At 44.3% G+C, this 13,960-nt stretch overlaps 1 protein-coding gene across 3 annotated transcripts; it reads right to left on the bottom strand.

The window, feature by feature from the left end:
* Positions 1-233: 233 nt before the first annotated feature.
* KBTBD4 (kelch repeat and BTB domain containing 4) lies at positions 234-13,922 on the bottom strand. Of its 3 annotated transcripts, none has more exons than XM_030559809.1 (4): positions 13,821-13,922; positions 9,373-9,993; positions 2,534-2,640; positions 234-1,938 (listed from the first exon to the last, which is right to left on the bottom strand). In XM_030559809.1, exons 1-4 carry the CDS (start codon positions 13,837-13,839, stop codon positions 1,078-1,080), a joined length of 1,608 nt encoding a protein of 535 aa, XP_030415669.1. In that variant the 5' UTR covers positions 13,840-13,922; the 3' UTR covers positions 234-1,077. The 3 variants fall into 3 exon arrangements, with proteins under 3 accessions (XP_030415669.1, XP_030415673.1, XP_030415672.1); XM_030559813.1 differs by lacking the exon at positions 13,821-13,922 and adding an exon at positions 13,634-13,781; XM_030559812.1 differs by lacking the exon at positions 13,821-13,922 and adding an exon at positions 11,027-12,119.
* Between the last annotated feature and the right edge of the window lie 38 nt (positions 13,923-13,960).

Below are 13,960 nucleotides of genomic sequence, written 5' to 3'. Positions count from 1 at the left end.
ACTGCTCACTCTCCCCCACCCTCGCTCATTTGTTTTCAGCAGGCTGGGGAGGGCCCCTTTTTGACCAGGTGTTCCAGTTGAAAACTGGACACTTGTTTCTGCACCCCCCAAACACATATTAGAGCACCTGTAAGGGTTTGATCTACCCCTCCCACATCAGTGCCATTATTGCAGGGGATAGAAGGGTGTCAAACTCTTCTCGCATTAATACAACCAGCAAAAAAGAAACCATATCTTTGTCCCACCAGACACTTTTATTCAGGTTCTCATCTAAAGGGCTACAGTGTCAGCAGGGAAGGCTGTGAGAAAATGAACTTTAGTTTTATCTTTAACCATCGTACAGCTCTGTCATATAACGTCAGAAGGATGGGAGCCCCACTAGTAGGGCTAGAAACCAGCATTGGCACAGTAGTATTGTAAAGATAATTTTCCTCTTTCTGCTAGGTGGCAAAGTAGCAGCAAGTCCATCTCCCCTACATTAGGGCAAAGCACAACCAAGTCAGGGCCTTGGACCCACCTCTGAAATCAGTCTACAGTACAGTCCACTTTAGTCAGTGCCTCTGACCTGAAGCCAGTCCTGTAGCCTTAGCAAGAAACATTCATATTAGAGCCCCATTTCAAACTGCATAGAGCTTTTTTAGGGAGTGTACAGGGTGGCCATTCCCTGTGACTAGTGATGGCAGCAGCACATGCAGCCTCCTGGGCTATTACATTAAAAGGCTATGACAAAAAGGGGTTGCTGCTCATGCTAGGGCTTGCTGGTGGTGGATAGTTCTAGGCCTATGAAGCCTATCTGCTGCAATCAGCTTGAAACACAGCTTCATATCAGAGGATCATAGTAACACTATTTAGTCCATCTGGGATTTAAGATGCTGTAAGTCAACTTAGAGAGAGTGTACTGAAAGGGAAAACAGCCTCACATCCAGGAGACTCATACTGCCTGCACGCAGGGCTAAAGAGGAGGGAGCACTCTATGGTGCTGTGAGCTGGTCTTGTTGGGGCAAGTGCTAAGAAAACTGGGTGCCTCTAAGCTGCTCTACAGAATGTTCATGTTGTCTTGTCCGTGGACTTGTCACCTCAAGCCAGCACAAACTGCAGATTAGTGAGCAGCACCTTGATGCCACTGGTGACAGTCACCACAGAGGTGGCTGGGTTGAGTTTGAAGGTGTTGGCATCTCCCTTTTTGTAACGATCCCGAAAGACATAGATGCTGCCGTTACAACTGGCAATTTTCCAGAGGGATGGTACTGAGCTCCAGGCATCTGGCAGGCAGAGTCGGGTGAAGCTATCCAGGAGGGGATTATAGCACAGCAGCGAGTCCCCCTCAGCCACAATGAACACTAGGTCTTTATGCACAGCAGCATGCATGTGCCCTGCAAAAGGCAATACATAAGGCTTCACGTGGCACTTCTCTGTATTGGTGTCATAGCACTGAATGAGCCGGGAGGGCTTAGTGAAGAAGTCCAGATCATTCTCCTCCCCACCCAGCAGGTAAATGATACCATTGAGGTTGGCACCTGCTGCCCCAGAGACAGCTACTTCCAGCTGGCTGGTCTCTGTCCACACATTGTCTCGCACCCTGTAGTATATGACAGCATTGGAGAGTGTGTCCTGCAACGTCTTGCCCCCCAGTGAGTATATAGCATCCTTGCTGGGCACAGAGACAAGGGTGTGTTGGAGTCGGTCACGGGGCAGAGGAGCACACCATTCCCAGTCTACGGTGGCATTGTTACATTTCCACATGCGCCGTGGAATGGAGCCCCCTACGACATACAGGTCACTGCCATGCTTGCAAGCTGCAGTGATCTGATGGCACAGGCTATTCTGGCCACACACACTGATTGAGTCATCATCAGCACAATGCAGAGAGACAGCAAGTGAGTGCGTACGCGATGACTCCTTCCCGATCAGGTAGATGTGAACGTTCTCCCCAATCTCCTGAGAGAGAGAAGGGATTTTTGTCAGAATCCAGGTAGAAGTTGCATCACAACACACATGCCAGCACCATCCAAAGCTCCATTCCCTTTAGGGAGTTTTGGGGCCCAGCAGCTCTGTGTTAAGTCATCTCAGCCTCACTTGACTATAAGGTCTCAGGCTCCTACCATCCTCCACTCCCTGTGCTTCAAGCCTTGTCTAGGCACCTTTTATCCCTGACTTGGTAAAATGAGCAGTGCCCTGCACCTGAATCAGGCTTCAGTTCAGTTAACGGCTAGGAAATGCTCAGGGAGCAGAATTATAGTCATGGGAATGCCAAGCCCTAAGCTTTCTAAACTGGCTCCTTATCTGTATACTTGGGGAACGCCAGGCTAATACCACTAAGTAGTTAACCCTATCGGCAAGAGCAGCCTCGAGGCTGAGGTCATTGACAGTACCTGGGGTTTTCTACCTATGTGCGCGCATTCCTGGTATTGAAGCCACAGCTTTTTCAAACACTACAAGGTCACAAATGAGGGTAGGAGCCCTTCTTCAGTGAGTAGGGAACCAGAGCAGTATGATAACTGCATTAACCACAGGGCACAGGGGCCATCCATACCTTTAGACTGGATCGCAGCACCTCCAAGAAGCCTGCCCTCTCCTCTTTGTTGAAGTTGATCCAGGTTTCTATGGCAACTGTTGGATTCTGTGAACATGGAACACCATCTGTAGTTTCAGAAACAAAAGAATTTACAATAAATTGACATTCTATTCTCAAGGGGTGAGCTGAACCACCACCCTCTTCCGCATAAACCTCTTCCCACCGTGAGGACACAAATAAACCCTATCTTGAGCAAGAGTGAGGCTGAGCTTTATAAAACCTGGCTAGTACGGCCAGCAGGAGCAACTAGGCACCTGTATCAAGTCTATCTGGTTCAACATCAGGAGACATTGCTTCCTGGGTTACACAGCAAATGTTCTATTTAAGTCAAAGTCAGTGAGCTAATGTCACAGATTTTAGCAAACACCCTTCATGGGCACTCACTAGGACTTCTGAGAGATCTTATTCTACTTCTAGCAAAAAGACATTTTTCTTTTACCTTAATTACACTACCTTAGGGGCCCGCTATAACATATTAGCGAGGTTCAATACCGCTGTTTCGGCGGGGCGCGGCTGGGGAAGGAGGGTTTGTTTCTGCAGGGCGGGTGGCACTGGGGGGAAGCTCAGAGAGGCTGGGCAGCACTGGAGAGGGTGTTTCGGGGGGGGGGAGGGGTGTCAGTGGGTTTCAGCCCTCAGCTGTTTTCTTTAGAGTGACATGGCCCTCGCTGCTTTACAAGTTGTGCAGGCCTTACATAAACCCTTGTATCTTTAGTAAATTGCCAACAGCATGCTAGGTGATTGTATATATGACTGCCTGAGAGATCGTCGCTCCCCCATGCAGAATCCTCTCCAGATTCAGCTTTGATTGTGTGAGGCATGACATTCCTTCTGAAGGTTCCTTGACTCTGAAATCTGCTTCCTCTGGGCCTGACAGAGCCCCAAGTTAGTTTGCCATTCAATGCATTAGACAAGATCCACCTGTTTGCTCATAATGAGGGAGTTTATTTTGTTTAGGGTTGATCCATTATTAGTGGGATTGTCTAAATCACTGGCTCTAGCAACCAACACACAAGTTAAATGTATGGTTTTATTCTGGAAACGTGTCCAATGGCCTAGCAATGGACAAGTTTTATAAATAAAAGATCATCTGCATTACATTTGTTTTAATGCTTATCACTAATGCTTGCTTATTTTCCTCGGGCTTCCACTAACTGGGTTGTAGTACAGGGAGTGCTTAAGCTAACATAGTGCTTCTGTCTAACCGCAATATGGGTGTATTTCCATTTGGGGCCCATTTTAGAGGCCTACCTGGGTAATACAATTGTACAAGGGGAAAAATTCCACCACAGGAGCCTTTAACCAGAACAATCAAACCAACCTAATTTGGGACCAAACATTAAAATACCATAATCCTAATCCTATGGTTATTGCATGGTGTCACTAAAGGTCAGAGTTAAGGCTGTTTAAGTGCCTTAACTGTTTTTTCTTACCCTAACATGTTTGGATTTCTTTTAAGTGTAACCTTAACTCTGAATTTCCTGGGTTTATAATCATAGAATCATAGACTTTAAGGTCAGAAGGGACCATTATGATCACTTGAAGGTGCAGAGAATCCTCCATGAACTGACCTGTGACCCACGCTGCAGAGGAAGGCAAAAAACCCCAAGGGCCTCTGACAATCTGCCCTGGAGGAAAATTCCTTCCCGACCCCAAACATGGCGATCAGCTAAACCCTGAGCATGTGGGCAAGACATCCAGGAAAGAATTCTCTGTAGTAACTCAGATTCCACTCCATCTAACATCTCATCAAAGGCCATTGGGCATATTTACCGCTAATAGTCAAAGATCAATTTATTGCCAAAATTAGGCTATCCCATCATACCATCCCCTCCACAAATTTATTAAGCTTAGTCTTGAAGCCAGATATGTCTTTTGCCCCCACGGCTCCCCTTGGAAGGCTGTTCCAGAACTTCACTTCTCTGGTGGTTAAACCTTCATCTAATTTCAAGTCTAAACTTTCTGATGGCCAATTTATATCCATTTGTTCTTCTGTCCACATTAGTATTCAGCTTAAATAATTCCTCTCCCTCACTGGTATTTATCCCTCGGATACGTTTATAGAGAGCAATCATCTCTCCTCCAGCCTTTTTTTGGTTAGGCTAAACAAGCCAAGCTCTTTGAGTCTCCTTGCATAAGACAGGTTTTCCATTCCTCAGATTATCCTAGTAGCCCTTCTCTGTACCTGTTCCAGTTCAGATTCATCCTTCTTAAACATGGGAAACCAGAACTGCACACAGTATTCCAGATGAGGTCTCACCAGTGCCTTGCAGAACAGTACTAACACCTCCTTAGCTCTACTGGAAATACCTCACCAGGCGCATCCCAAGACCACATTATCTTTTTCCATGGCCATATCGTATTGGCAGCTCATAGTCATCCTGTGATCAACCAATACGCCAAGGTTCTTCTCCTCCTCTGTTACTTCCAGCTGATGTGTCCCCAGTTTATAACACAATTCTTGTTACTAATCCCTAAATGCATGACCTTGCACTTTTCACTATTAAATTTCATCCTATTACTATTACTCTAGTTTACAAGGTCATCCAGATCTTCCTGTACGATATCCCGATCCTTCTCTGTACTGGCAATACCTCCCAGCTTTGTGTCATCTGCAAACTTTATTAGCACATTCCCACTTTTTGTGCCAAGGTCAGTAATAAAAGGATTAAATAAGATTAATCCCAAAACCGATCCAAGGAACTCCACTAGTAACCTCCCTCCAGCCTGACAGTTCACCTTTGTATGACCCGTTGTAGTCTCCCCTTTAACCAGTTCCTTATCCACCTTTCAATTTTCATACTGATCTCCATCTTTTCCAATTTAGCTAATAATTCCCCATGTGGAACCGTATCAAATGCCTTACTGAAATTGAGGTAAATTAGATCCACTGCATTTCCTTTGTCTAAAAGATCTGTTACCTTTTCGAAGAAGGAGATCAGGTTGGTTTGTCCCAATTACGACTGACCTCAATTTCTTTATCTCCTTTCTCCTTCAAAATTTTTTCCAAGACTTTGCATAGTATAGATGTCAAACGAACAGGCCAGTAGTTACCCAGATCACTTTTTTCTCCCTTTCTTAAAAATAGGGACTATATTAGCAATTCTCCAGTCATATGGTACAGTCCCTGAGTTTACAGATTCATTAAAAATTCTTGCTAATGGGCTTGCAATTTCATGTGCCAGTTCCTTTAGTATTCTTGGATAAAGATTATCTGGGCCCCCCAATTTAGTCCCATTAAGCTGTTCGAGTTTGGCTTCTGCCTCGGATGTGGTAGTATCTACTTCCATGTCCTTATTCCCATTTGTCATCCTACCATTATCCCTAAGCTCCTCATTAAAGACGGTGGCAAAGTATTTGTTTAGATATTGGGCCATGCCTAGATTATCCTTAACTTCCCCCCTTTCCTCAGTGTTTAACGGTCCCACTTCTTCTTTCTTTGTTTTCTTCTTGTTTATATGGCTATAGAACCTTTTACTATTGGTTTTAATTCCCTTTGCAAAGTCCAACTCTACATGACTTTTGGCCTGTCTCACTTTATCCCTACATGTTCTGACCTCAATAAGGTAGCTTTCCTTGCTGGTCCCTCCTTTCTGCTTTTTCTTAATCACCTGTCTGAGATGCTTGCTCATCCAGCTTGATCTACAACTCCTGCTTATGAATTTTTTTCCCCTTTCTTGGGATGCAGGTTTCTGATAGTTTCTGCAACTTTGACTTGAAGTAATTCCAGGACTCCTCTGCCTTTAGATCCACAGGTTCTTCAGTCAAATCCACTTCCCTAACTAATTTCCTTAATTTTTTAAAGTTAGCCCTTTTGAAATAAAAAACCCTAGTCACAGATCTATTTTTGTGTATCCTTCCAGTTTAGTTTAAACTGTTAGCTCATGATTGCTTGAACCAAGATTGTTCCCTACAACCATTTCTTCTATGAGGTTCTCACTACTCACCAAAACCAAATCTAAAATGGCATCCCCTCTTGTTGGTTCAGCAACTACATGGTGAAGGAATCCATCAGCTACCACATCCAGGAAAATCTGAGCCCTATTATTATTACTAGCACTTGTCCTCCAGGCTATATCTGGGAAGTTAAAGTCTCCCGTGAGCACACATTTTCCCATTAGTATTTACTTCATTAAAAATATTAAAGAGGTCTCTATCCATATTCAGCTCAGATCCCAGTGGTCTATAGCACACTCCAAGCACCATACCAGGGGAGGTTCTAGTAGCTTTCTTGCCCAATGTGATTTTTGCCCAGACACAAACTGTCTTATCCATTCCATCCCTTCTCATTTCTTTATAGTCTACCTCATCATCGATATACAATGCTACTCCACCACCTTTGCCTTTATTTCGGTCTTTCCTAAACAGCACATACCCTTCAATACCTGTACTCCAGTCAGGACTACTATTCCACCCGTTTCTGTTATCTCTATAATATCTGCTTTCACTTCCTGCACCAGTAACTCTAGTTCCTCCATTTTGTTACCTAGGCTCCTCGCATTGGTTTACAAACATCTTAATTTTTGCTGTTTGGCTTCACTCACATTCTTTACCCGTTTAGGCACAGACATGCTATTGCCAGTATCACCTATTAGACTGGTATCTACACTACCCTTCCTCCTTATGTCCATTCTCTTACCCACGGCTGTATCCTTTCTTACTTCATTTTCTTCCTTCTCGATGTTAAAATCCGCTGTGGAGATTACTTGGACATCTCCCAACCAAATGCATGTTTTCAGGGTAATTACAAACAAGCTGTAGGTGTTTGCACCCTTGAGTTACTGATATACACTTTCAACCCTAACTCCATCTGAACAGTTTGTCTGTGGATTTCGTAAGTTTTTTTAAATTAAAAAGTTTCATACACAGCCTAACCTAGAAAATGCTACCATGCGAAATTTCTAACGATTTGCAGATATTCAGTATTAATCTTATTTTTTTTTTAATTTTAACTTTTATGGATAGATTCACCAGTACCTCCAAAGCAGTGCACAGCTGCCAGCGAGGGTGGGTTCACAGCTGCTTTGCCTCGCTGGAGCAGCACAAAGCACCCAAAGCATTCCGGTGAATCTGGCCCTTAATTTGCAGTTGACTTATTGGAGGGCTGTGTTAATTAAAATACTGCTAAGCAAAGAGCACCAGAGCCAGTACCACTGAATTTTAAGGACTTCCCCATAGTCCTGCCTGAATTACCCTGGCAGTGCTGTCAACACATTGTAGGGCCATCAAAGCTGTACCACGGGGAAGCCTTTCAAGCCCTGATGCCCAAGCCAGCATGAAGCCATAGAATTTTTAAAGAGCAGTGGCAGATCAGTCAAGCAATCTACCAGTGAGAACTCTTGACATGAGTCCACTCTCCTTCATACCATTGACTCACTGCAACCAATAGGCTCCACTTGAGTTACCTGTCTAGTGTATACAAACCTAACAATTAGATACAATTGTTTATAACTACACTAAAGTTATACCCTACTTTCTTCAAATATGGCCTATGCATAAAATTTCAATTAATTTTAAGTATATGGAAAGTTTGAAGTGTCTGCATTATTATTCTAGTGTTAAGATCATTCAGGACAAAGAAAAGGCAGATTAAGAAATGTAACAAAGGACCACATATTTAATTAATTTTAACAAACAAATTTACAGATTTACTTGTAAATACTTTGAAAATTCATTCTGTAGTGGCAGAATGTGCAGTAAAGTTGGGGATGATGTACTGTATTTTTCATGCAAAAAAGACATTGAAGCCCTGCTTTAAGTAAAAAATGATATCCAACCTTAATTATGGAGTTGCAACCAGCACCTCCATAATACCAGAAGGAAAAAGACAGTAGGGAGAATGAAAGGGCTGGAATTAATCATGACTCAAATGGCTGAAATACTGGGCACCATCTTTAGATATGTTTTCCAAAAGAAGTAAAGTTCGGGTAACTAAGATAGGAGAAAGCCCCTGTAAAAATAGCTCTTGCTAAAAAGATAAGGGAATCCTTGGAAGATGAACATATACACAATAGTGGAACAACATGCATCCCAAGCTGTTAAGGGAGCTAGCAAACAGACTTAACGTACCATTGAGTTATTTCTGGAAAAATCCTGCAAACATTCCAAAAATCTGAAGAAAAGCACATACAATTATAGGCTCCCCTACACCAGCTATGTGGCTTCATTGCCTACTGAAAGCCCTACAATAAGTGTGGAGCAAAGAGTCTTCTATGGAAAACCAACTTAATATGACACAACACGTGTTTGGCGCTTTACAGACAAACAAATCCAGCTCTGAAATGCTTTCTACTGAAATTGACAATTATTTGAGGAAACTCATAGTATTATTGAAAATACCACATAGGATAGAAGCTCAACAGTTCACTGAAGGTTAATAAACTAGATCCGAGATATCAGTGAGCAGGGACCCCCATAAGGTTTAATGCCAAGCATCCCCTGAAACCTATGAGGTTGGAGGTTGTTATCCTTTCTCCAGGAACTGCTGTGAGACAGACAATATGGCCATGTTACCAGCATCTTTTATGTTAATGCAGCTATTGCTCAAAGGTTGGATGCTTCATTGCCAGCTGCAGTTACCAAGGCTTCTTTGAGTAAGTTATGCTGGATGGTTTGCTATGGGAAGACTTGCTTTGATCAGTCTCTGAATAAGATAGTTGGGTCCTCTGAATCCCATCCTCATGTCCTTCAAAGCCACCCTGCTGGTTGTTCAGATAATCCCCACAAACCTCTGAGATAGCCACCCCAATTCTCTCTCCACACCCACATCCTGGCTGGTCTCAAAAGCCCCCTGTGCCTACCTGTAAGGATGTCTGTCAGCAGGCGGAGAGGTAGGTGCAGGAACTCCTCTGTATCCTGAAGCTGTGACAAGTGTGACTTGGCACAGTGCTTTGCAGCGGTGTAGAGCTCCATGTCACTGTGTTGATCTGCCAGCCACATAACCTGAAGACAGTTCCTCACCTGCACCGTGCGGGCCAGGAAACGGGAGCACTCCTCAAAAAGGGCAGTCAGCTGGTACATATCTGCCACCTCATATGTTTCCTGCAACTCTTCTGCCCTCAGCTTTACAGTCCCATGGTAAATATAGTCCACCAGGAGTTGGAAAACACTTTCACTAACATCTTGCAGCTCAATCACCCTGTTGTGGGCCTCCTTCAGGTTGGAAGTGAACATGGAACGAAAGAAGCAGCTCTGAGCTGAGAGGACTAGCCGGTGCAGCTGGAATTCTTTGCCTTCCACTGAGATGGTAACGTCAGCAAAGAGCTCATCCTCCAGACAGAGCTTCATAATACCCTGAGCTACGCGGCCTGAGTGAGAACGGTCAGTGAAAGTGTAGTTCACAAAGTAGTTCTCTTCTGTGGAGGAGCCCCCAGTCTCCTCCGATGAGTCCATGTTGCTACACAGATCTGACCTCCAGCAATCTGTAAAACAATGGCAGTGAGATTCTCCCCCTCAACTAACAAGATCGTGCAGCTCAGGGAGGATGTAACTCCAAAAGTCAAGAGGAGTTGGTGGGTAGCCAAACAAACTGCAGCCTAAGTAACATAGCTACTAGAAACTTCCACCTGATCTGCAGTGCTTCCTTATAAGGGCAGCACATGAAGTGATGTGATTAAAACTGCCACAGCTCTCACTACAGTGGTAGCCTCATGCAACAGTGGAATCCCAATATTCCAATCCCTGGAATTAGCAAACAATTACTCTTTCAACTCAATCTCAGCGTCCTAGCGAAATACAGCAAAAGAGATCTAAGATATGTAGGAGACATATCCAGCAACCCAAATCATGAATCTCTCATTTACAACAGAGGGGGCACATGAAAGAAATTTCAGAATTTATGACTCTAATAAAGTCAAATTCGTTCTTCTCACATTGCATACTCCCCATCTCTGGTTTCATAACAGGGATTTCTGAAACCAATAAAGCAAGAAAAGATAGTAATATTAGTGTGGGCAGGTCAGATGCAAACAAGGTTGAGGCAAGGTGTGTTGGTAAAGAGCAGAAGCAGCAGTTAATAGCATGACTAGGTGCTAATTACCATATGAAAATGAGGTGATGTATGTGTAGGGATAACATATATTGGGAGTTCATTTTTCTGAAAATAAAGTGGAAGAAGAGTCATGCCAGAACTGACCAGGAGCCCTCAAACTACCCAAATGAGAAATTTGCCAAGTGCCTGACAGTTGCATTAAATTTGTATGAAGTGCCCTGCACCTTCAATATGAGATACAACCTGCAGAGACGACTCCTCCCAGGCAACTTGGATCAGATAATCAAGTACAATAGAAAGGCATCACATTTCAAGCCAGATGTTATTAGCCATACTCTCCATTAGCAGCAGGACAAGGGCAAAAGAAGCAATGGTGTCTCTTTGGCAGGCATCTCCTCAGGAGCAGGAGGAGAGATAGGTCTCTGTCACAAAGAAGAGCTGCTGGAGAGAGGGATGATAGTTACCTCTTTACTTCACTGGTGATGCTTCTGTGCAACTGGAGGGTTTTGGCTTCAGCAGTAGATGCATCCCAGTAATAGCAGAACATAGACAAGCTTCTTACAATTGGAACTATGCTCACTCAAAACTCATTTTCACCCCTCAGCGAGAGACTAAATTTCTAGCCCCAATTCTAGTGGTCCATAATGTTAACATTCAATCTTAACCATAGCAGCTATCTCTGCATTATCATTTTTCAATTATTTCAATAAGATGATTTCATCCAAGAAGTTTGCAATTGCTGTAGTCCTTCGGTTGAAGATATAGGCCCACAATTGTTCAACTCAGTCTGTAATTTAGAAGCAATCCTGGGGGTTCTTTGCTGAAACTAACACACACAGAGCAGTTTCCATGTGCAACACTTCCTATCATTTCTGGTTGTCAAGATGATCCTCTATTCTGGAGAATGATAACCTTGCCTCAGCTATAAGCATCTTTGTTACTTCTCAGCTGGACTACAGCAGCATAACATATCTGGGCATGAAACCATCAAGCTTTTGGAATCTCTAACTAGTACAGAACTCAGTATTTCTCCTCGGCAAAACAGGCCAACACAGCTGCATCAAACCTGTCCCTGCTCTCTACAATGTCCTCCCATAGGCAATTTCAAGTCAAAGTAAAGGTTTTGTTCCTTATCTTCAAGGCACTCAACAACCTGAGCCCAGGATACCTAAAAGATCACTGTTCTTATCCTGGCACTTCAGGTGATCGGCAACATCACTCTTCAGGCACCATGAACTTTTACTGAAAGGGTAATGCTCACTTGTGTGGAAACAGACCTCAGACTGTGGAACAAACTCCCACAGGAACGAAGGACCATCACAAACTTCATCACCTACTTCAGGTGACAAGTCCATTTTTTCAACTGTGCCTTCTCCAATATGAATACAAAGCAGCATGTTCTCATTAAAAAGCTGTACCAAAACAACACACTGGAATGCATACATAGCTTCCTTCTTGGGGAGAGGATGAGAAAAAGAATGAACTACATGTGACAGATGCTAATCATGTCATTTAATGCACTGTTGGAAGGTGTTCAAAATGATGAAGGTGATTTACCTATATAGAAAATAAAATAGATACCAACAGTCATTTTCCTTTTCTCTTGTCTAAAATAAAGAATCCACCAGGGAAACGACATTTTAGTACTACTATTAAAAACTACACTGGAAGCAGACTAAAGGCTGCAAAAACAAGTGCACAAATTCTGATAATGCTAAAGGTGACTTTTTCCTCATAACATTAACTTGACCACATATCATGTGCAGGATTTTTCAGAGATTGAGGAGTCATATAATCTTGAGATAAAGACTGGTGGTAAAATACAGAATGGGAGGATCCACTTTCATGCTTTCTCCTACACCATGTGCTCACGAGCATTATTTCTTAGCATTACTCAGAGACCTTCAATAACAATTTCAATTCCTATTTCCATGGTGATGATACTCAGATGTACTTCTGTCTTTTCTGGTGAAGGGCAGTTTGGCTGGGCAGGTCTGGGATCAGCTGGAGAGTCTGTCTCTCCCACATTTCTTCATGGAGACCTCAACAATTTAAGCTCATCTTTCCTCCTATATCTTCCTCATGTCTCCCATTCTCTATCACAGTTGACAACACCATTGTTTATATTACTTACATGATCAGGGAGTCATCTTAGGCCCTTCCCTCTCCCACCACTTTTTTCTCTGTCCCAAGAGCTAACACACTTTTACAAGCCCTGATTATTTCCCCAATTTGATTACTGTAACCTCCTCCTCTTTGGCCTCCCTACTATCCATATCATTGCTCCCTCCAGTGTATCCAAGTTGTGGCTGAGAGAGTAAAAAAAACTATTAATGATTTTATTGAATTTCATATAAGTATCTAATTATGCAATCAATCCAAGGAAGAGAAGGATGGAGCTACCCGCAAGAAGAGGGAAAAAACTGATGAAAAAAGAAACAAAGGAAAAAGTGATGAAAAAGTGGAGTGCTTCACAGATTGTTTGATGAATGAAGGGCATATGAATTCAAATGTGATAGAGCTTTACTTCTTGTGACAATGGATAATTGATCACATCATGGAATAAAGATTACATCTTTCAAATTGCATGAGTCTTTTGTATGCTGTACTTCCAAGCCCACCAAATCAATGTTGGTCCCATCCTGGGAGTGCAGAAGGTGCCTGGAAAAGCGGTCCCCTCCCTGGATCTTTCCTGCCTCCTTTCATCCAGCCCTTCACCACTGACTGAAGTTTACATTCCCGTAAGCTCTTGGGCAACACTAGACTGGCCTGCATTTCGCTGCTGCTCTCCTGTCCACGCCTCCTACCCCGGGCTTCCCCTGCATGTACGGCACACTGGCCACAGGCCTGAAATACCAGTCCCAAACTGGCCTGTGGCCGCCTCTCCGCTCAGATCCCGCCCAGAAATCTGCTTCTTCCGAGACCCCCAAGTCACTTGAGTCCAGCCAAACCGGGGTGGCCTCCCTCGCACCTCCCACCAGCCAAAGCCCCCTCCCCACCCGCTGGGCCAAACCACGGCCCCCACTTCCCCTTGCCCGCCACCCTGCTCGCCCTTTGGAACAGGAAGGCACCTTCCCCTAGGCGCGGCCCATCCTGGATCCGGAGCCAGCGCCCGCCGCTCCCCACCGAGGGTGCCCAGCAGCCTGGGCGAGGTTCGCGGCTACGGCCCTTCCGCGCTGGGGAAGGGCGGTGGCACTAAGGGAAAAACCCCGCGCGGACTCAGCCTGGGAAACGCGCCCGCTCCGCGAGAGCTCCCACCTGCGGCTCTTCCCTTCATGCCGCCGGCCCGGCAGGAACCTCCCACCAGCCTTCCGGGGAACCTCACAACGGCTGCACCTTCCTCTTCCGCATAGCGACGCGTCCGGAACTTCCGGTCAATTTAGCAGCAACTCGCGGAG

The sequence above is a fragment of the Gopherus evgoodei genome, chromosome 4 (assembly GCF_007399415.2).
Source record: "Gopherus evgoodei ecotype Sinaloan lineage chromosome 4, rGopEvg1_v1.p, whole genome shotgun sequence".
Lineage (NCBI taxonomy): Eukaryota > Metazoa > Chordata > Testudines > Testudinidae > Gopherus > Gopherus evgoodei.
Note: the sequence above shows the minus strand (reverse complement) of the source record. Positions and strands in the feature narration are given on the sequence as shown.

Coding starts and splice junctions, on each gene's coding strand:
- KBTBD4 (XM_030559809.1), bottom strand. Junction 2,641..9,372: donor GCTGACAGACATCCTTACAG/GTAGGCACAGGG, acceptor CTGAAACTACAG/ATGGTGTTCCATGTTCACAG. Junction 1,939..2,533: donor TGCTGCGATCCAGTCTAAAG/GTATGGATGGCC, acceptor TCTCTCTCTCAG/GAGATTGGGGAGAACGTTCA.